The sequence below is a fragment of the Buteo buteo genome, chromosome 8 (assembly GCF_964188355.1).
Source record: "Buteo buteo chromosome 8, bButBut1.hap1.1, whole genome shotgun sequence".
Taxonomy (NCBI): Eukaryota; Metazoa; Chordata; class Aves; order Accipitriformes; family Accipitridae; genus Buteo; species Buteo buteo.
In genome coordinates, this window is record NC_134178.1 from 39,465,495 (window position 1) to 39,489,112 (window position 23,618).

A 23,618-nucleotide genomic window follows, 5' to 3' on the forward strand; every position below is an offset into this window, starting at 1 on the left:
ACAGATGTGGAAATTTTCAGCATGAGGACAGAGGAGTGAAGCACAGTCATACAGACAGTATGAACCCAACTGCTGCAGCAACCCTTTATGCTGTCGCCCAAGCATTTTCAAGACACTTGCTAAGTAAGTGCTGCTTGGTGGAATTGTCTGATCTCAAGTTAATGAGGCACAAGTCAGCAGGATGGAAAAAATATGCCTAAAAGGGACTGCAAACAATCCCACATGCTTGAAGAAAGGTGAAACTTGAGAGACCTTGTATACTGAGATGAAAGATTTTTTCCAGGACAAAAAAAGTACCAAATACATAATTATCAAATGTATAAAGACACTCCTCATAAATTATTTTTCCCCTCATGTTGTATAATTAAGAGGTTTTATACTTTCTTTACTGAAAAAAATCTGAAGCTGTAAGCTCTAACAGGAAACAAGGCATTTTCTATTTTGGGGGGGGGGGGGGGGGGGGGGGGGGAATCAAAGAATGAAGCAGTTAAGTCTGTCCAGAAAAGAAATTCAGTGTTCACTATGCCTACATCAGCATTAGAAAAGCTTCTGCTAGTTGTCTGTGTTACTACAATCTGAAACACGCATCAAACCAAAAATGCCAAGTAAAGGCTTTCATAAAACCATTTTGTTACCTGCACGATCCCAGTAAGGTAGATCGTAAGTGCCCTCAGTTTTTTTCTTGCTGTGAAAAAAAAGAAAAAGGGGGTATTTTAGCTAGTCTGCTTATTGAAAGATGCATTAATTAATGCTCCACCACTATCACCTTGGCTGTAACTGGTCCTCAAATTTAAAGTACAAGCACCATTAACCTGGCTTGCCATCACCAGTCTGCTGCTACTGGAGAAACCAGTTTTCAGTAAAAGCACTTTTAATGAAATAGTTACAAAAAGCTGTTTTCACTGTCCTCACTATTCAAGTGAATGTTTTCTCACAGAGAATACAGTTCTGAAAAAAAAAAATCCTTCCACAAGCATGGACCTTGTAGTTCCCATAGTGATACATGCAGCATTTCATTCCCACACACCAGGCTAACATTAATTTAAAGCACTTTCATTAATCTATTCATTTACCGGTTTCTCCAATGCCACGCACAAACTAAGATAAGAATCAGAGTAGTGAAGACCATCACCAGCACTGGAACCAGAACTGCTGCCAATGCCACATCTGAAAGCCATTAAATTAAGTGGTGTCAGACAGAAAAGCTTCTCATAAATCAGTTTTTAATTTGAAAATTACTTGGGTAAAGCACATAGTTTTCACATATAGCATCTATCACACCAGATCCCCCAGCTAAGCTACCCTGCTGGATGCTCCCACAGTGTAAATGTCAATTAACATCTAGCTCTTCTACATATATGCACAGCTGGTATTTTTGCAAGGTTTTTCATCAAAATCAACAGATTTGTTTTGATATAAGTACGATTTTTTTCTGTTAGAACAATGTCTTTTATTATTAACAAGGAAAATCAAAAGAGCCCAGGAATATGCAACCACTTAAGTCTGACCCTCCTATAAGAAGTAAATGCCACACTACCTTCACAGTCAATCACAATCGGCCTACACTGGGTCTGCATGTGACATGAGACCATCCTGTCCCCTGTCATCCAAAGGACACTTCACCAATGCCTACATCTGCAGTGATCTTGCTCCCTTTTCTGACAATTTTCTTTGATACACAAAATGATGATGCCAGATGTTTTTCGAATCTTATGCCAACATGACTGGTCCATAAAAGATTAGCTATGGCAAAAGTGTTTTGTCCTAAGAAATTATCAAATTAAATAACAAAGCAGTTACATCTGACTAATTCTGAAGGGAACTCCAAGTTGCAACTTCTGATAAAATTTGTTCAGTAATTAAAACCTGAACTCAGTTTGAACAAGTTTTGAAAGACAGAACTTATTGTGTGACTTACTTAGAAGATTGGTTTTGTTTCTGCATGCAGTATGCAACTGTACGTTTTGTATCCTACATATATTTAATAACTAGTAAATGTTAAGAAGAAAATATTTCTAATTTGCTATAATATGTTATATTAAGTGTTGAAAAAACTTAAATTCAGAAAGCACACTTAGTATATGCCAAAGTACTGTAAGGACTTCCCAAACACTTCTGCTGCTTAACTGTGCATACCTTTGGTTACACTTGGAGTCACTGTGGTGTTTTTTATTTCAGGTGTGAAAGTTGTTTTATCTGTCTGCAACGAAGTCTTCACTGAATGAATGAAGTCATCACCGAAGTCATCATTCTTGTCGTCATTCTTGTTCTGAGGTGGTGGTGGCATGGTGATTTTAGGAGCACGGCCTTTAGAAGAAAAGAATTTATAAAAAAAGTTTTTTGAAGTACTAGTTTTGCATGTTTCCTTTTCAGAAGACAGCTAGAACAGTTTGCTCTAAAGCTTTTGTTCGTGTTACGTAATGAGGAAAAAACCCCTACAAATCAGTAACACGGAAAGCAAGTGACTGGTGTCTTTGGAACACTTATTTTCTAAATTACCTTGTTTACACCCAAACTAGGTATTTTTCAGGTTAAGTGCAATAACTTCAGAAGAAATTCAGAAGTATCAGTTACAGAAGGATTATGCAGCTAAGAAGTACTTTTTTCTCATTGAAAATATACCCACAATGTAATCTTTGCCAAATTATTTCACTGCTTGTCTTGCACAGTTGAAAGGTTTTCAGTTGCCTTACCCATACTAAACTGACATCCTAGCAATTCTACTTTCATTGCAATTTTCTGGTGCCATTTTAAGGGGTTAATCCTAAAAAAGCGTGCAATAATAGGTGGAATGAAATTATTGCGAACTTCCTGGTACAATTCAGTGTTCCCTTGAAATATCTAGAAAAGAAAAAAAAAACGAGACAAATGTTATGTTACACAAATGCAATAGCAACTAAGTAACTACAACCAATTTTTATGTTTTATTTAGGAAAAATAAGTGGTGCAGAATCCTGAAAATTTAGCCCAGAACGGTGCTGCTGCCTGCACATCTCCACTCACTCAGCCCTATTTAACATATAACTAAATAAAATAAAGGTGCGTGTGTACATGTATGCACGCAACTACTTACTTCAGAATAAAGGTACCACGTAATAGTCTACTGATGCTCCCCAGGCAGTGCCTGCTGTTAAAGACATCTCACATTTATGGCACCGAATAATTCTAACTTGGTCCTTTTTGGTATTCTGCACTTACTCTTTAAATATATACAGCAAGCAGTTGTGACGATGTGAAAGCAGGAATTAAGCGGTGCCTTCACACAGCCTAATAGTTTAAGCATAGTCTGTCCTATGACTGGGTACGGCAGTTACTAGAAAGCATTAAGACACAAAGTATGTAATCACACTGTCCTCTAGTGGTTGTTGTCTACAAGGGCTGAACCACAAACAAAATAAAAGGATTCAGGTTCAGAACGTGAGCACTCTCTCTTCAGACTCTCGTACGGAGCCATGCTGGAAGAGAAGGGTGCAGACTTTGCATAAAGGATGAGCTAAAGCTGGTCACTCACCGCTGGTCCTTGCACACAAAGAACTCGTCCAAATGTGACAAGACAGAATGGGCTTATCTGGTTGAAATTGAAAACCAGTAAGCAGATATCACTGTGATGCAGTGTCAGCACACTGACAAACTTACAGCCAACTACAGGTTTTGCACTGAACTGCTTAAAACAATACAGAAGCTAGGCCCAGTACTCCAGCCCAGCAAGCCATCCCGTCACTGTCCTTGGGAGGACTGGCTTGGGATCATCTCTTCGGGTAGGAAGTGAACCATCTCCCCATGTTAGTGCACAGCAGTTGGGCTTTGGCTCTGCAAATGCAGCTCTTGAGTGCTATTGCAACACATGTCACCATAGAGGTAAATGAGTAACATGTTTGTTTTATAAAAAGTCTACTATCTTCAAGAAAGATTAACAGTAAAGTAGTTCTTTACTCCAGGCTTTTCTCAGTCAAGCTTTTGATGTCAAGTGTTATGATAGTAAGTTTACCTGCAGCTCAGTATTTTTTGTTCATTTAATTTTTTGCACAAAAAGAATGTGCTTCTGAGCTCAACACAGTGCAAGTGTTTTGATGAGAAATCACTTTTGTATTCCATGTATTATCAAATTCTCTCCATTTGCCTCTGTGCTGTCAAACAAAACTTCTGTGACACTGCAACTTTGGACCTGTCATCTTCCCCCAATTCAAGCATTTTTTTTTTTTTTCATATATAAAAATTTTAAGGAAAGCTTTTCTTGAGTACTGACAGAACACTAGAAGCTGTTTGCCAAGAGGACTACAGGACAGGCTTGGAAAAACTTCTAGTCTCCTGAACAACTTTAGGAATTGCAAACATCTTTCAAAAAACAGGGAACAGCACCTCCTGACTGGTCTGATGTGCAATTATGTAAGGCTCAAAGGGAGAAGCCTGCATGCATATGCAACCAAAAGCAAAGCTGCATCAAATGAGATGATGTCAGACAGAAGAAAAATCTGCTACTTTGAAGCCTAAGAGATCAACCATACCAAACCCTTTTTTCTGTCATCTGACTACAGCTGGATACTACACGTCCTGGATATGTATTTGTCTTCATGCATTGTACCTAATGATACAAAGAGTGCAAAAAAAATCTGTTGCCTGTAATTTCAAGCTCCACAATTTGTTTCATTTTGTGAACTTGCAAGAAAAACAACATGCTCAAATTAAAAGGCAACAGATGCCAAGGTTTTCAAAGAAAATAATCAAACTAAACATGAAGCCTAAATCTAGGCAGCTCGCTAGCGGAGATTTTATTTTATGGCCAGGAGAGGGCACTGGAAAACTAGCAAAAGATGGATTCCACACCCCCCCTCCCCCCCCCCTTTCCTTGAATACTTCATACTAACAGTCTGTTAGTTCACATGTAGAGATGGACCAGCCCCAACAGTAAAGTCTCCTCCTTTCAGGAAAGTTTCCTACTGTGATTATGTTCAGTGTTCAAAAACCTCTTAATTTAACAAGCCTGATACTTCGACCTTTCACTTCATCAACAGGATGCTACATCCTACCTTGAAACATTCTTGATCCACAGTGAACAGAAGAAAACCAAGTACAGCTAAAGAGTTATCATTCTTAAGACCCGTTTCTAAAAAGTTACTAGGTTATTAGTTACTTTTACATATATGTAATACCACAGGCCTATGGAAGTAAGGTAAATTACATCCAAGAATTGTAAGAAAAAGAAATTCTAGTTCAAGTCAGGTTACCAGGAATCTTCTCATTTGTTTAAGAAAATCTGATCTGAACCACTAAGGAAGACCACGTAGGACATTAATCTTCTCATTTTTACTGTCTATTAAATACTGCAAAACTGTAAACGCAGGGAAAATGATATTATCTTGCCGATAACATTAGATAATTTTTCTGTGTGGCAAAGCATTCGCAATCTGAACATACTGTTTCATTTTTTAAGAAAACTCCCTTCTGCAAGGGCTGTTCTATTATACAAGAAACAAACTTACCAGTATTTCATCAAAAAGACAAACAAACATTATAAAAGATGGAAAATTATACAATCCCTAACATTTATTCTGTAACCACAAGAGGATAAGAATGTAAACCTTAATTTTGAAACATACAACCTATTTTGAAAGAAATCTGATTGTTCTTGAAGAGACGCAGTACCAGACAGCCTACCACTGGCAAGGGAAGTTTCTTGTATAGAATATTCCCCCACCCCCAAATAGTAATAAAAATAATCTCTGAATTTCAGAACTGTTCAAATCCTTACATATTTGCACCTGTTCATATTTTCTTCTGCACAGATACTGATTCAAAATTACACTGAAAAGGGAAGTTATTTAATGCTTCCTCACCGTACCAAAATTAGTCATATTTACAATTGTGGTATTTTTACCTTATCTTTATCCATGCCGGGTTCTCTGTATACTGTCCATTTCTGTGCATCATCACTGTATAAAATTCTGTAGGCTGAGACATAATAGTAGTACTCTGCTAAGGTTGATCCAGTAGTTATAATACCTGTGAAAATGAAGGTGCCCAGTTAGACAAAAAAAGGTACCAGTTTGTAAAAATTAATAGATCAGCTTTAGAATCCAGCATTACGTAGTTGGAATCTCCACTGGTCCAGTTACATTTTGAAAAGTATCCAAGGTGCCAGGGTCTGGAACTTCTACAGAGACTGAAAATCATTTCACTTTCAATTCTCATGATATAACCTTGCTAAGCACTTTTCCCCCATTTCTTGATGGAAACAGTCTCTTCATCTGACCATGGCCCACTCCTGTCCCCAGTTGCCAAGACACCACCACTCTTCCCTGCTTTTGTACTGCCACCCTAAAAGCACCATTGAAAGAACTGTAGCTTCCTAAAGTTGACACCTCAGTGCTGCAGAACAACTCACAAAGGAAAGCTGTTTTGTAAAACAGCACCTCCAGCTGTCTCTCCAAACAGACACAGCTACTAAAACGATGACGGATGGTCCATCACAATCTCTGTGATGGAGCAGAACCTAACCCAGCCTCTGGCTGCATCAGTCTGCACCATTTGGCCCGCTTGCTGAGGGAAAGCGCAACAGACTGCTGAGGGGCCCAGCACCCCCAACTCTCAGCCCAAGTTCCACTTCAGGCAAGGAGGTGAAGGGGAGGCTGCCAGCTGGTTTACTCGCTCTGCTGCTTATCTCACATTGCACTGCAACTGCTCCTGGCTCCACTCTTGGATTCACTATGGCTATGACAGGCAGTAGGAAGAACCTAGAAATGTAAGTCAGTACACCTGCACCAGAGGTACCAGTGGACTGAGCTAACTGGATATGGATTTGCAACTCCAAGGAGACAATCAGCAGGAAAAGGGAAGCATCAAGGATCCAATAAAGCCACAGGAAACACTTCAACAAATTCTGATGGAAGATGTGTTTTCTACCATGAAACTCCACCTGTGCAACTCTTAACTCCAGGCTCCTCAGTATACTACCTAGGACATGGAACCAACTTTGCTGTAATGGTAATTAAATGTCACCTGGACTTTAACTAAGACCAAGCACTGGAAAAAAAGGATGTCAGCAACCAAACTTTTTCAATGCTGCTTAAAAGCCACATCAGATTCACTTACCTGTTATTCTCTTTTCTTTATTCAAGTCAATCTGCAACCACTGATGTTCATCACTGATAAAAGCAGCCCAAGGAGGACCAACCCTTTTTAGTCTGGCATTTTCAGGTTTCCAAATGTTCACTTGTCCTGTTTGGTCAGACCACTCAAGAATAGATGATGCCGTGATCTGGGAATCAGGGATTACCCCAGATTCCATCCCCAGTGTCCCATAGCAACCTGAGCAATAGAAAAGGTGAGGATTCAAAGTGAAAATTCAAGTTACACAATAATTTTACTGGTTTGGAGTTTAAGACATTACATGCAAACATTAAACTGCCATTTAAATTTATACTATAACAACACTACCAACAAAACACACTGTCTTCCACTTTCTAATAGTGATGCTGGAACCAAACTTGTGGCCGTGAGTATTCCATGACTTATGCCTGCCTAAGTGTAATGTGGATATTCTCTCAATCACCACCCACACAGAGCACTAGACAAGAAGCTTTGGGGGAGCTGTCATGGTTGAAGAGCATGTACGGCTGATGCAGTGAATGGGAAACACACTACTTGATCATTCGTTCCTTTTTTGTGTCTATATAACTTCTTGTTTTTTAAACCCACCTCAGTATCACAATGTTAATTCAAACAATACACCAAAGCGTGTAGGAAGCCATGTCATAATCCTAGCCTTGAGCTCAAACACATCCTTGAAATTAGTTGTATTTTTTTGTCACCATTCTTACAACAAGTTTCTTCCCATGTTTTTTAGCCATCAGCAGCATGAGACATCTCCTAACTTCCTGGCTAAATTTCCTTGTGGCTAGTTGGCACCCATTTGCTCTTTGCTAAATCTTACTCTGTAGTGCCAGTAGTTTTACACACGTATTCCCCAGACATATCAGTAGAGAGCGATCTTTGCCTTCAGTCAGCCAGCCTGAACAACCCAGCCTGGCTTCCCTTTTGCTGTGAGCTGACCCTCTCCCTGCAGGTCCCCTCCAGCCCTCCTCGGCACCAAGGTCGGGCGCTCATCCCTCAGGGCAGACACACGCGGCAGAGCCCAGGTGCAACTGGATCGCAGACAAGGCCCCACCAATGTCTTGTGAGATGGCATTAATAGTTCCTTGTCTCTACTGGACGTACTTCATCTACTGCAGCACAGGATCACACTTAGCACTCCACTAACAGAATCCTTTCCCTCATCCGTCATCTCCATCTAACATGGGGCCACAGTTTGAAGCAGAAACGCCTCAATGTCTATGTATACTTTTTGCTCTGTGATTCTTCAATTAATTTCTATTACTCAACTCTCAAAGTCAGCTAGGTCTTCCTGTACAAATAGTTGTGTCTTCCTCTGCACTGACCACACCTCTAGCACTAATAACACACTCCTGTATTTTGTACCAAGTCATGAAAACAACTATTACGGAAGAACCACACTAGTAACTTCACCACAGTCTGATAAATCTCATTTCAGCATCCTACGGAGTCCCTTCTTCCTTCAGCTAACTCCTAGGCCACCCAACTACAGACATTTTAATCTAGACCTGCATCTTGTCTCTACTTTATTCAGTAATTTCTCAAATATGTCACTGAAATCCAGATAGTCTAGATCAGCATTTTCTCCTCTCTTCATATTTCCAGGACATTTAATTACTTTCATATACACTATCAGATCACATTTTGAAAGAAAAAACCCAACAAACCCTGCCTCTTATCACTGTGTTTAATATTCTCCATGCATACGGTCACCAGACATGCAACTCCTTCCAGCTCTTGCAGAGGTCTGGGAGATAAATTATTTGAACATTACGTGGATTATTGTTTTCTAATGTTTTGCTTGTTTGTATACATTTCCATCTCCAAACACTTCTGCCCATCAGATTCCTGCCTTTATATCCCCATTCAGCATCACTTTTATTTATACACTTTTCCTGAGTATGTGTATGATTTCCCCCCCTCCCCGTCCCTTTTTTTTTGTTTTTAACTTTATCCTTATGGAAAACAAACATAATGCTTTTGTTAGTTTGCTGGGTTTTTTTTATATTGTTATTAAAACAGTTAAAGAGATTAAGGAAAGGCCACTGTCTAAACAAATCTTCCAACGTCCATTCAAGGATGGCATTTAAAGTGACTAACAGAAAAGCTAGCTTCCATTTAGAAAACTACAGCTAATTTATTTGTAAAACAGGTAATTGATAGGAAGTAAAAACATGCAAAGCAGTAAAGCTTTAAAAAGGAGCAACACTTGTTACACCAATCAGCAACCTGGTACACATTTACAAAACAAAACATGGCAGCCAAGAAAGAACACAACTTACACACAGAGCAAGGCCCAAGAGATGCTCTTCCAGCGCAAGAGAGACAAGTAATTTATCACATAGCATTCAGTTGCAAGAATATGGGAGAAAAAAAAAAAGGGGGGGGTGTGGAGAAAGTTGAGGAATCATTTTTTGATTTCTACTGGCTTTCTTAGCAGGCAACAAGGAAAGTGTAAGGAGTAAACCTGGAAAAAAACCTAGTACCCACAGTTGTTACAAATAAAGAGCAACTCTTAAGCGCCCGGCTCTGCTTTAGCAGTGTCTTTCAAGTATGGGAGTCAAGTCACTTTAAACCAGACCATAACGGAGCAACATAACCTGAAAGAATCTCTTTCTGCAGATAAGCAAGGCTTACTTTATACATCGCTGTACCTATAAACGTAGTGATGATTAGTCATCAAAATGAGATAGTAAAATACTTCAAAAATATACTTTACTGAGAAATGCAGTAAAAAAGTCTCACTAGAACAAAAATTAAGAAATAAAATACCTGCACACTTATTTCTACTCACAAAATTTGTATGAAAGCGTCAATGTTAATACATGTGATAATGCTTACCACTCGTCTTAAATGTGAAGAGACTTGTAGATAACGGTCCCCTGCAGAGAACAAAAGATTTTTTTTTGCAGTAGTCAGTGAGGAAAATTGAAACAAACTGTCTTCAATTTATTTTTCTTGTCTGACTTCTTGCCACTGAAACCTAGGCACATATGCGTAAACAAGCACTTCACGATTAAAGCAACGCTTCCTGTCACCAAGTTGCAGTGCTTTCAGTACAAACACCTCTTCAACTGAAATCTAGTCCAGAGATACTGAGTTGAAGGCTTTCAAACAAACATCTGCCCAGCAAAACACAAGACTTCATTAAAATGCTTCCCTTCTAAATTAAGCTAATCATAATAACAAGAATTAATCTCCTCTGATTGCTTTAATTCCTGGGACTCCTGAGATAAAAATGACAAATTACACTCTCTTCCCCGCAACTAAAAAGTTGCTGTTAAATTATTCTTTTTCCACAGACCATTAGGAATTTATGGTCATGCCATGCATTTTGGAAGATAAAACCTCCTTGCAGAACTTGGAAAATTAATCTTTATGGTTTAGAGGTTAAATATATCTGGTAAAACAATCACATCATAGCAAAAGAGCATTGTGAGAACCTTACAGAAGAGAACCTGGCCATGGAACACTAGCTGAAATTAATCCCACGATGAGACATTACCAAGATGTAAGGTTCTAAAGATAAGGAGAACATGGGAAGTACACTTACACTTTTGAGGTGACATTGTTAGCCAGGGAGCCTTCATAGTACGGAATGCCCTTGCTGATTACAACATTAATTTGGCCACCCAGAGTATTTGACACAACGCCTGCGTGAACACCAGCCATACAAAGTGATGATGACTTGAAGAGGGTGGGAGGGAAGAAAAATTTAATAATACATTGTAAATAAATTGAATACTACACCATATATTGTAAATGCTACATAGTCCAGTTATAGTCTTTGTTATTATTACATTAAGATACTGTTCTTATTTAACTGTTATCTCTGTTATTTAGAAACCATTCATCTTTGTTTTATTATGGAATTTATAAAACAACAAAAAGAAGGTCCTAATGTTTCAGTGTGCCCTCACCCAGATGTATTTGGAATGTAACTCTTGTAATTAAATAAGCTCAAACAAACAGCAAGGTGAATCAGTCTGAAAAAGCCAGACAGCCAGACTTTCAGCCTATAATAAACCTATTATGTTAGACAACAGAAGTTGAATACATAAATACACAGGAAACCTTTTAATAGAAAGCACATTGAAAGTATGTTTATTCATTTTCTCACAATTAAGGAGTGATGCACTGCAGATTTTGTAGCTTTTAGCCATTGGATTATATTTTTAACTCATGGTTAAACATGGCATAACCATCCAGCACTCTGATCCATATAAACCCACAGTAACACATGAATACAATTCATTCTAAAGAAGCCGATTACCTAGGTGGTACAGGTCAATGGAGATCAGTTATGCAAAAAGTTTTTGCAGGCCATCCTGTCCTTCCCTTCTCTCCCCGGACGACTGTTAGCTCGGATCCCCTAACAAATGTCACAGTGACACTTTCGTTTCCCTGCCTTGCAGGCTAGCTGCGCCATAGACAGCAGGACTGACTCACGACACTAAGTCCTTCAGGCACAGCACAGAGTGAGCAGAGCAAGATGCCTCTGTCTCCAGGACCAAAACTAGCCCAGGAGATCTTCTCCAGCTGGGAAGCAAACCCTTCCAGGCCAAAGGAGTTTGACCAAGAAACATCCTAGTGCTCAGGAGCAGACAGACAGTCCAGTTCCAAAAAAAAAAACTTAGCAGCAGTGGCTTTGCACCCATCCACCACGTGCACCATGGTTTCTGGAGGATTACTGGCTACACACAGTGCGACAGGCATAGTCAGAGCTATTCATGGGCATTCTTGCAATGTGCAGCACTGGGGTGCTTTGCAATTCTGCAGCCCCTCGCTCACACCCAATGAGACTGGGATCAAACCGAATTTTAGAAAATCGAGTGGGCAAAGCTGCCTGTGAAGGACCACTGGGGTATCCCCCAATATACCTTCTGGAAACCATATTTAGCTTGTTATTACTAGTGTGGTATCCCAGTGCTGGCTTGCCCAAGCCAATAAACAACAGAGGAGGACTGCAGATTTTTATTTACTGTTAACAGTTGCTCTCCCAAACAAAGTCCACTGCTAGCTGTTGCTACTGAACACATTTGCTGCACTGCTCTGCCAACCAGTCCACTAGGTACTATAGAGCCTCACCACAGTTCTTGAAGAAGGAATCAGCAGGTCCTTTCTAGAGAAGGAAGACTTCATGGATGATTTTCTTTCTCACATTATTTTAAAAACAGAACAACTTTCTCCATTGTGGCTTCTTTAGAAACAATTGCATGGTGCAGCAGGCCAGGATGCCCCTATACCTCAAGCTCACTGGCAAAAAAAACCTGCTCACCCAAACTTTTCCAAACATAAATCTCCTCAGTATATTCACACACAAAAACTCTAACCCTATTCCCACCCCACAAATATTCCAAAAGCTTTCTAAATAAATGTAATTATGTCTTGCCCATGCATGCAGCTCCCCTTTCCTTTCCCGCTTTGCCTTGAGAGTAAGAGCATGGGATTCTGCAGTAGATGAAGCTCTCTTCTCCCTGCTTACCAGAAGACATCAGCAATGAGTGCTCCAAGTCCTCAAGGACTGTGGACATTAGGGTCACACAAGTATTGTCAATCAAGATTTAGGGTATTTTTTAAAGCAGCAAGCAGCTGCTGATAATTTGAAAGAGATGCATGAGAAATATCTACCTGAAACTCTGTCTAAAGTGCTGGACAATTTGATTTCTTTCCACACAGCTTCACTTCTGGGAAATTCTCTGCCTTTTATTCAGAGCAATAAAGCATACAAAAAGAAAGTCACAGGGCATTTATTTTGTAATGTTTCCTTTTTCTGCCACAGAAAACAGTTTTTCCAGATTTTGGCAAAAAAAACTCCCAACAAGCAGAACTCCTACTGATGCTACAAATATGCTAGACAGAGAATCAACTTCATCTTGTTGCTAGCTACAAAAATTACCTCGCAGCTGTTTAGTGAGGACTGACTCAATGTGGACCAGAATATATAACACAGTTACGCTGTGGTGACATTTTTACATATGGGTAATTATTTAAGCAGGTAGCCTAGGATTTGCAGATATTTGAGAAAAGAAAATCAGAGAGGCACACTTTAGGTTCATATTTAATATTAAAATCTGTGCTCACTAATGTTTTAAAATTGTCTTTCCTCTGTGCTAGATCTAGTGGCTTATTAAAAGAGTATTTTAAGATAAACAAAGAGATTTCATGTATTTTTTTACTAGATTGCTAGCAAAATTATAATCACTTAAAAATAAACAAAGCAAACACCCTCCAGTTCTATGGCAGGTAAGCTAATCCAGTTATAAAAGCCTTCATCAGAAAAACAGTGTAGAGGTTTTTGTAGTGTTCTGAGTAAATAGTACATTATTGAAGATACTCATTTCCAGTTCATCGAACTATTAATGTTACAGTATTAACTCTATTTTGCAAATGGTTTTATAGCTGCTGAGCATAGACAGTATTTCACCTCTCATGTTGTAATAAAAAATTAAGATAACCACTGAGACCCTCTGTTTAGAGATGCGTTACAGTGTCAAAAACAAGACGACACCATTAAAAGAACTGGTTCTCTCTTTATAAATCTGAATTTCCCAACCTGAGAAAGCCAACAAAAACAAAACAGGAAGTAAAAAATAATATTGTGATTGATCCACCCTTCTCAGCAGGCCTTACAAAAATGTTTGAGTCTTTACTGCACTACTTTGCTTCTTGGTGATGGCAAGATCTGAAGCACTAGCCATTTAGCAGCTGTGCAAAAAAATGAGTACCATGCTATTCACTTTAGGAGGTACAAATTCCAGAACACAGGCAGCAGAACTAATGTAAACAACTATAATTGACTTGTAATTATACCATTTACCAAATGGCATTTTACCAAAATTCATGTAAGCCCACAGTATTTTTACTTACGTCTCTGTATCCATGGGGAATAGTCCCTGAAATATCAGCAAAAGGAATCACACATCCAGCTGGACAATACTTACTGGAAGAGGATAAAATATCAAGTCAAGATATGCATGCAACTACAACTCTTATAATGTTATAAAATAGTCACAATTTTTTGATTTACAATGCACTGTTATCATTCAGATTATCACTATTTAAGGATATATCCTCATTGAAGACATATCAAATCAGACAAAAAAAATACTCAGGAAGAGAAGTACACAACAGGAGAACAGACATTTGAAAAAGTTTAAAAAGAAGCCTCAGCTGAAGCTACAGTTCCAGTCTCAATATAATATATTAATAAAGCCAGCATTTAATAATATAAATACTGCATGGCTTCTGTAAATTGAAAGTACCAATATTAATGCATTTTATTTTATAAACTAGAGACTTGCATATCTATTTGTTCTGCATCCTTAAATAATAGATCTGAAAAATAATGTTATTTTATAGCAGCTCCTGGCAACACTTTCATCATAAAAAACTGGTCAAATTCATTTAATGCCACTAGTTCATGAAAAGCAAAAGGCAAGACATCTGCACCTCAGATGCAGGCCAATGGTCATGTTCTAGTCCCACTTCATACTGCACATACAAAAGCAATTAAATCTTCAAGATTTAACAGTGAACTGGAGTAAACTATTAACGTTTTCACCGCAGTTCAACAACAGTTGAAGCAACATTGCAGGTACCACAAAAACAGTGGGCTTCAGAGACTTCAGCACGTGTTGAGTAAGGCCAGAACCTACAATTAAAACCCTATTTTGGAACTTGGGAAAATGAAAGAGAAATGCAACAGTTGCACTTTGAAACTTTTCATGATGCCAGGGCTGAAGTTTTCCGAAAACTAAGTTTATGTACTTCACAACAGTCCGCAGCTTTAAACACTGTCCTTACTTTAGATGGAAATGGAGGAGGAGGAGGAAAACAGGGAAATGACATATGGTTCCCCCATCAGAAGGTACAGCATTTTATGTCTCCACAGAACCTCATTAATTCACACCAAACTGTGAAACGGGCTTGTAATTTTTAACACATTTCATAGTTTAGTGCTCCTTAGATAACTGTAATACAAATTTCAGCATTTAAGGTGTATACCTGCTGTAATATGTGTTTATAAAAGCTATATTCTTTCTATGGGAATGAGATATTAGCTCCTATCTGTTAGTGCAAATTAACGAGGTTCTACTGTATACTGCATGTAAATAACAAAAATGGGGGGAGGAGACAGAGGAAGGAGGAGTGCAAATGTCAAAATTATTCAGCCCTAACCCTAATTAGTTTGTTTCTTAAGTTCTCGGGACAGCCAATTTTCAAGCTGCATCAGGTGTAAGTAACAGTGAAGTAGAAACACTAAAATGACTTCATTAAAGAGATTGGGGGGAAACAGGTAAAATCAGTCTTACTTGAATTCTGGTTCGGAAAAGTGACTTGCATTGTCTAAACAGGTAATTAGGTCTGGAAAGAAAAAATGTTAGGTCAAGAGGATGATAAGATGACAAGTTTGAGTATGCTTTTTAAAGTGCACAAAAATATATGTTTGAGCCTCTGTGGCTTAACCAGAAGTCTCAGAATGAAAAAAACCTACGTTCCTACTAAATTTTCTTGCAACAGATTTTGTATTACAGTAGAACCTTGATAATTTGTCTGAGTAACTGGGAAATCCACTGAGAATGTTAGACAAGAGTAACGCTACAAACATTCATTTTTTGTGCAGCTTAATTTATAGCTATACTTCAGAGAACCTGACATATTCAGACATAAACATACGTTCTTTTCACAAAATTAAACAAACTAAACAGGCCTCTGTTTTCAGTATTTAACAGTCCTACAGTACTGAAACCAGGCAGCATAGAGAACAAACATGAGTGCCATGTTACTGGCATCCGTGACTGATACCTCAAATTTTATGTTCAGTCTGCTGTGTATCAGCACACACAGTCCAAAATACTGAGAGAAACGCATCAGAAAACCCACAAAACACAAAAATGAAAACCCTTTATCTGTTCTTTTTAAGAATTACTTCTATAAAGGGTTTTCTGAAGCCTTTTGCCTTGTGAAGCAGTTGCTGGCAATCCTTCATTTCCTTGTGCACCACGTATGTCACTCACAGTTACAATGAGTGGAAGGAGATGCAAAACAAATACAGCAGCCTCCTTTAAAGGCTAGAATAACCAAAAACATGGGGGGGGGGGGAGGGAAGTAATCACCAGATTGTGTAACTAAAGAGTTGAGGGAGTATAGGATACTGTCACTGAAATAAAATTTTCCACAAGGTTTGTCTGTATAAAATACATACAGTTTGGTAAGAACATTTTTTTAGTTATCTGCCACCTTGATTACTACCTGAAAAAATGCATTTCGTCCTTTATCTGAAGCAGCTCTTTCATTCTTAAGAGGTAACTGTGATTCTTGCCCTGCTATCCAGGGTAAGCTTTGATATAATTTCTTTAAAATTACAGCAACTTAAATAATAACTGAACAGTCCCATTTCCTACGCAGAAATATCAAGAAGACTGTATTAAAAGTCTTCATTTTCAGAAGTTAATTTGTGAGAACACAGGAATAAATAAATTGGTTCTGTGTTTTTACTAGGCAGCTCTAATTTTACCAGCACAGGAAAATTACCAAATAATTATAAATACCCGATTTGTCAGTGGTTGAATAAGCTGCAAGAAATCCACGTCCAGAAGTGTGTGTTCCACTCATGAACTGTACTGTGACTTCATTACTTTTTGAAGTAATTAAACCATCCATTTGAAAGCCAAACCCACAGTATTTTCCTATGGAGAGAAGGAGGAGAGAACAGACATGGACCAAAACCAACATTGGTAATAAGCATCTTTTTTCATTTGCAGCATAAGCTCACATTACTTCTGGCATACATTCAAAAACAAATACATGTGCATGACACTAAATCATGTAGTCAGTGTCCATTTAAAGCAAATGGCGGAGTATGGGTACCACATTTATTTTGCCACTGTCAACAGGTGAGAGTTTCTCACAGCCTTAACATTTGCAAATAAATGTGACCTTATCCCATTCACCTCTAGCCATGCATAACCCTCGCAGTCAGTTCTTCAAAGACCATGAGAAATCTGTCAAGGAAAAGGATCCAGTTAGGGCAATGAGAATCATCCACAGAAGCAAATGAGAAGAAAGCCCTTCTCTTCCTTCAGCTGTTGGGGCACTTCTTCCTTGTCAACTATTTCATGGTTTCTGTCAACTGTTTTTCTTACTTTTGGACAACCGCAGGCATGATTCAGTGCACTTCCGCATTAACGTACAAGCACATGTGAGCAGCATTAACATCAACTACCAGCTGGTTCACTTTCTGTTTTGCTGCACCTATAAAACCTAGCAGAGGTTCTGCATCTGGATACTTCACTTGCCATCCAAAATGACCAAAATTAATACACTTTAAACTGAGGTGCTGCACTCTGCAGATATTGACAATATTTGCCCTATGAAGTCCTAGAATTACTACCAAATGACATTACCTGGATGGATGGATGTTAAACAGGCCCAAGTCAATATAGAATTCTCCAGCTCTACTAACTAGAACCTTTAATAAAATACTGATCAGTTTATTAACCTCTAAGAAAAAATAAAAAATAATCTTCTGTTCTATAGGCTCCCTTGATCATTCAAGGTTGTAAACCATCTATAACCCTATTTAAGATTCAGCAGTGGATAATCACCAGCAGCAAATGACACTGCATATGTTTCAGTTTTCCGTTCATTTATTTGCTTTCTTGAAAAGTATGCTATTATATTGTAAAATAACAAAAAAGAAGCCAGACTCCCTTCTCAACTAAAGGCAAATCACAGTACTAAAGTAGAGGGAGTGGAATAACACTGCCCTGCAGGAATAGTTCCTAAGAAATATAATACAGAACCAATATAACAAACAAATATAACGTGTATGTCAAATTCCTTTAAAAAGTGAACTGCACTCTCAAATACTAATAAAATTTTTAAAAATTAGAAATACAAATTCCTATCATTATTCAGAGCTTTCTAAATTTTGTTTATTCAGATTTTTTTTAAAAAGCAAGGGTATTTTCTAAAGAAAAAAGAAAATAGATTTTACAATACTTTAATGAAATGTTTAACATTATACAAATATAACCAGTTTAAGTAGTGAATTGAGGTAAGGTTATCAGGGAGAGTTACAAAGAAGTAAGTTCCCTTTTACCAAGGCTCCACACTGACCCTATGTTTTGCTCTTAGTCATGTTTCAATGATTAATTGCATTCGTTGTGATAAACTGTATCACTTTTCCAACTACCACTTTTCCTTTTTTTTTTTCTTCCCCCAAGTTTTGTTTTCAGCCACTGGATCTTGTTACACAATTGTCCAGCACAACACTTCTCTCAGGGTAGGTCAGTCTGTCTTCAAGACACCATTTATCCTCTTCTTTGGGCAAACACCCAGGGCAAGACATTTAAATCTAGCTTGGATAAACTATCCAGTGCTGCTTGCACCATGGAGATACAGCCTTTGACAAACTGTAGACTGATGCACCTTATGATTCATGGCAAGACATACTTTTGAGACTATAAATCACTTTTCTAACTCTTCCCTGGCCTCTCGCCAGATTTTTAGCAATCTTTTTACAAAGTAGGCACTAGAAATGGGCAAAAGATAACTGCCGTGACACCTCTGTCAATGGTACATGCAAAAGATGTAATATCACTATTTTGTTTGTACTTATGCATTTAAGAACCCCAAGTGCTTTTGCGCAGCAAAATTACAGCAGGAGAGGGAATTCCCACAGTAGCTTACCTTCTCTGCTCCTATAGATCTGGGCTTACATTGTGTGTATTAAATAAGTACACGTGACTGTAGATGCACAGTGATTGGACTGTAATGAAATCTAACACAGAACCCCTTTATAAAACTTAACACCAAGGATTTGAATCTTCTTTTGATTTACTGATAAATATTCAGAAGGCATATTACGAACAAGCCCTCAAAAGCTTCATTAGAAACCTTCTCTGTTTATGAATGAACTAACCCACTAACAATTCATTTTTTAATCTAATCAGCCAATTTTTAAGTCATTTTGGGTTAAAGCAGGTATCACTGAATTTCAGATTTTATGTAATACAAGTATTTTAATGTTAGACCATGTCAGTAGTCTTGAATGGAAAAACTTAGGATAAATCCAGATTTATTCCAAAAAAATTCAGGTCACTGTCCAATCTCTCCAGTGCTTGTTGCTTCAAACATGAACATTCAGGAGTCTGCATCGTCTGTATCTGCCACTGTTAATATCACTGTTTGTTCTGTGATTTAATTTATTAAGAGCAGAACAACACACACATTTGCTCAACATACTGTGCTACTACACCAGCTGGGAACAGCTGAAAGTCAAGAGAAACAAATGAAGTAGAAAATTTACTCAAACCCATTAAGTCACTTGTAAAAGTGAATAATAGACTTATCAGAACTGGACATTCCTTGCCATTTAAGGACTTCAGCATTTCCTATTTTGGACCAAGTCTGGCTCAACGGCTCCAAGCACATACTTATTTTCACATACACTTACCTAGGTAACAGTTGGAAAAGAGGGTTAACAAAGTTAACATTCCACTAGCCTCTTTATAAAAAGACTCAATTTAGTGGGAATGGCATCTGTGTTGCACAAAAACAATCTTGGTGAAGTAAATCTCTCCCTCTTTCTCTCTCTCCAGATTAAAGCTTTAGGAAAGAAAATAAAATCAATCTGCACAATAACAACCAATTTCAGGGAAGGAAGAATGACAATTCCTTTTGAGTTTTATGCAAAATAACCACAAGGGTCTTAAAACCCTACATACACCTTGACGTAGATGATAATGTCACACTGCCATTTGAAAAAAAAACCTGCCTTATATTATAGTCTCTTAAAGAAGACAAAAATTAAACTATGGACATTATCAGTAGATGGGGGATATTTGAACTACACAACTTTTGAAGCCTGACATCCTTTAATACTACCAAGACAAATAGCTCAAATCAGAGCTATTCCATACAAAAAGAAAGGCATTTCAGGTAAGATAGATATATATAGATAGATAGATATATATATATATATATATTTACACACACTTTTTTTACTTTTTTTTTTTTACTTTTTTTTTTTTTAAATGAAGATCCTCATAGTTTTGCAATACTCTCTCCACTGCTTACAAGAACTCTGCAAGCTACTGGGAAATGTCTAAGAAAAAAAAAACATTACAACAGAGTTTCCTTTGGGAATCTGAAGAACAAAGATTATTATAGGATCTGTGTTGCATTTACCATCTAGTTATTGTATACACAAACAAAATGTAGGAGGTTCTGCTATCATTACTCATCATTTCTTCAGTACATTTTTAGGATATAGGAATTGTGTTAATATGACAGACATTTACATACACTTCAGTAACAGTAAACAAAATGCAATTATTTAAGAATAATTACATTAAGAATACACTGGCATTCCAAACAGAGAGTTCATCTGCTGAGCAACATTGGTAAGCATACCTGAAATGAGCACGTCAACAGAGAAAGAGGCAATCAGAGCACTGTTTTCTTTACCACTTTTATTTTTATATAGTTACAGTTACACCTGTACTCCCTCCCTGCACTGAAGACCTGTACAGCATACAGGAGAATCTTTCCTTAGCTGAGCTTTCTAGCAGTACCATCAGTTGTAATAGTCAGGTCCCTGATGGCTGTTTTTCTACTGTGGTGAGGTACACAGAGCACTCCTCAAAGTTTTGCAGGGCTTCCTTGATATGAAGCTCAGGAAAAACACAACTCCAATTACACAATTACTAAAATTCCTTTCTTTATTATTTACAGGCATCTCAAATAAGGTAAACACCTCCCTCTTTTCATCATTTCTCATAAGACTCAAAATCCACACTGTACAAAGAGCAGTGCGTGATGTATTCAGGCAAGGTCTTACCCTGGCCAATATCCAACTGAATTATAACAGTTTTCTAGGGCTATAAAAAAAAAGAACTTAACTAATACCATACACCTAGTAGTTACTCTATGCTCAGAGCAGGTAAACAAGGAGAAATTTAAAAAGTAACAGAAGTACCAACAATATATCCAAGTTCTATATAAGACAATAGCTTTCAAATACCAATAATAAAAGCTCCTACCTATCTCTGTCCTGGTGGGACCAATCCCATTGTGAACTCTTAAATAACTCGAATGACAAGAATCTGAGTCATCAATATCAAAATCGCCAAATTTGAGCTGAACTCGCTGCCCAGGCTTTACACGAATTTCCCATTCACAAACTGTGCTATTGGGAGAGGTCTGTGGGTAGTTTATCGAAGCAAGAGTTCCACTTTCAGGGCCCAGAACAGTGTGTCCACACCCATCACCTACAAAAGAACAAAAATAAATCAGCTATGTGCATTCATCTTCAAAGTTTCACTGGTGATTTAGTCATCCTGGTTTTTAGCAGTGGCATAAGATTTGTTGGGGTTTTAACCATACTAATCATGTTGCAAGAAAACTCCAAGTAAGTCGCATGCAGATGAAATGGCAATTGTGAGAAAACACCATTCAGCTAACATTGCCTAACGTTTAGCTTCTCATCATAGGTGACAAGAGAGCTGCTACAGCTTCCTCAACGAGATAAAAATTCATCCATAATGACTTAAAAAATTGCACAGACAGTACGGAAAGTGTCCCTGCTATTTCATGTTCCCTCAACACCTATGTACAGAAGAAAACAGGTTCTGAAAACGAGGGAGAAACCTGCCAATAAAACAAGAGCACATCAGTTTTACTGTTGTTACTGTATTCACAACACGACGAAAAAGAACAGAAGTGGAAAGACAATGCACAGAAAATACTCTACTGAAAATAACTGCCAGGTCTGACCATCATCAAACTGCTAGTGCATTGTTTTCTACTGTACCACAATTCTAATGCTGTAATTAATTCTTACAGCTCTTCAGAGAACATGCTCAATTTTTCTGGATTTGTACAACAAACTAAATTACAACTCCAACCTGGAGCCCTCTACCTAATATCTGAGTATTGATTTTAAACACCAGTAACAATACTAAAGAAGACTTGTTTAACAAGTGGAAAAAATAGCACAAATTGTGTATTCTCAAAATCAAATTATAAAGAGCAAACTGATAAATCTACTTACTCAACAGCTAGACATGAATTTCCCCCAGTATGTAGTACAAGAAGTCTAAGAATTTGTGTGTTGTTTTGGAAATAAGACTGTTCTTTAAGTAACATCCCCAAAAAAGCCTATTTATCGAATTTAGTCCCATCAAATGAATAGGCCAGGAACAGCATTATCATTTTCAAGATTTGACACTAGAAGGTCCAGAAATCTTTTGAAAGAGATCTGTACACGTTATCTTAAAAGCCATCAGGACCTTTCAGGATCTTGAACAAAGTAATGTCAGCAAAAATAGCAAAGACAAAAATCAGATTAGATATGCTGCTAAAAATGTCTTCAACACCACTCCAAATACATTTATTATCTGTAGGTCCATTTTACCCTTCAAAATTCATGCCTTTGTATACAGTTCCCGCCAAGTGATTACAACAGATTTAACATTACGTCAAGATTTCACACTCTAGAAATTCACAGTGATCAACATCATTTGTCTTGACAGATGTTTGTTTTGACAGCTAAAAGTGTCAGTCTGAAAGTGTTTCATATTACATATTAATATGTGTAGTTCCTCTACTAAACATGAAAAGGTAAGCTAAGCTTTAGGGACAAAAAATGTACACACATTTAAGAATTCTAACTAAAGTTCAAAATTCTTAAATGTGTTTCATGCAAGACTGAATGGAAAAGTAAGTCCAATGCACTGAAGTGATGTGGGAAAAATACACTGTGGTACTTAACTAGGTGTGATTAATCTGTTTGCAAAAACACCTAATTTCTAGTAACAAAACCTATTCTCTTTATAATCTGAGCACATTGAAAGATAGCTGCATGTTCTAAAAGCTAAAGTGCTGCTGGTATATACAGAATCACAAACAGATGCAAACTGCAGCTTTTTTTCTTGCTAGCAGTCTTGAATCAAAATGATGCTTCTTCTTTGGAAAAGGTAACTGGAATAGCTGCTTCAGTAAAAAGTTCTATTTGTAAAGCTGCTGTTTAGCCATGGTTTTTTTTCAACCAATTTTAGCAATTTGCTTTAAAACACTTTGTTCCACCCCATGACATATTATTTCCATTTGGGTGACAGCTGATAAACTACTTTCCTAAACTACTGTTGTTCTAATACACAAGACACAATTGTCCAATGTTGCAAAGAGGTAACTTAAACCATATGTTTTGTCTATCATTGTAATCCTGGTTTCTTTCCAAGGCATGTTACAAACCTAAGAGCAAGTGAAAGATTTATCATTCAAAACCTGTATGGCCTTGGTTTACTAGTAAACATTTAATTGCCCGATTCCTTATTAGTCATATGCGTAACAGTCAAGAAAAATACTGATTCCTTTGCTAGTAAACTGGCTATTCGCAAGTAAATACAAACATTACAAAATACATGGGACTTACTATAATGAAAACAACAAATATAAACTAGGTCTTTATTCCTGCTGATATTTGTGGCTAGTATTTC

At 37.7% G+C, this 23,618-nt stretch overlaps 2 protein-coding genes across 16 annotated transcripts in view; one reads left to right on the forward strand and one right to left on the reverse strand.

Moving 5' to 3' along the window:
- The window catches only part of LOC142033816 (cell cycle control protein 50C-like), a 37,579-nt gene extending 32,655 nt beyond the window's left edge, over positions 1-4,924 (forward strand). For all 13 annotated transcript variants that reach the window (XR_012651344.1, XR_012651345.1, XM_075034280.1 and 10 more), the window contains one exon: positions 2,179-4,924. The gene's annotated coding sequence lies outside the window, so the exon portion shown is untranslated. The remainder of the gene's footprint in view (positions 1-2,178) is intronic.
- The window catches only part of DCBLD2 (discoidin, CUB and LCCL domain containing 2), a 243,216-nt gene that overhangs the window by 5,522 nt on the left and 214,076 nt on the right, over positions 1-23,618 (reverse strand). For 2 of the 3 annotated variants that reach the window (XM_075034251.1, XM_075034249.1), the window contains 12 exons: positions 21,162-21,389; positions 16,665-16,802; positions 15,426-15,477; positions 13,981-14,053; positions 10,664-10,797; positions 9,952-9,992; positions 7,090-7,305; positions 5,876-6,000; positions 2,694-2,841; positions 2,137-2,307; positions 1,074-1,167; positions 636-685 (listed from right to left, as the gene is read on the reverse strand). In XM_075034251.1, coding sequence (XP_074890352.1) covers positions 636-685; positions 1,074-1,167; positions 2,137-2,307; positions 2,694-2,841; positions 5,876-6,000; positions 7,090-7,305; positions 9,952-9,992; positions 10,664-10,797; positions 13,981-14,053; positions 15,426-15,477; positions 16,665-16,776 — 1,216 coding nt within the window. In that variant the 5' untranslated portion in view covers positions 16,777-16,802; positions 21,162-21,389. The remainder of the gene's footprint in view (positions 1-635; positions 686-1,073; positions 1,168-2,136; positions 2,308-2,693; positions 2,842-5,875; positions 6,001-7,089; positions 7,306-9,951; positions 9,993-10,663; positions 10,798-13,980; positions 14,054-15,425; positions 15,478-16,664; positions 16,803-21,161; positions 21,390-23,618) is intronic. The other variant, XM_075034250.1, reaches the window with a different exon arrangement.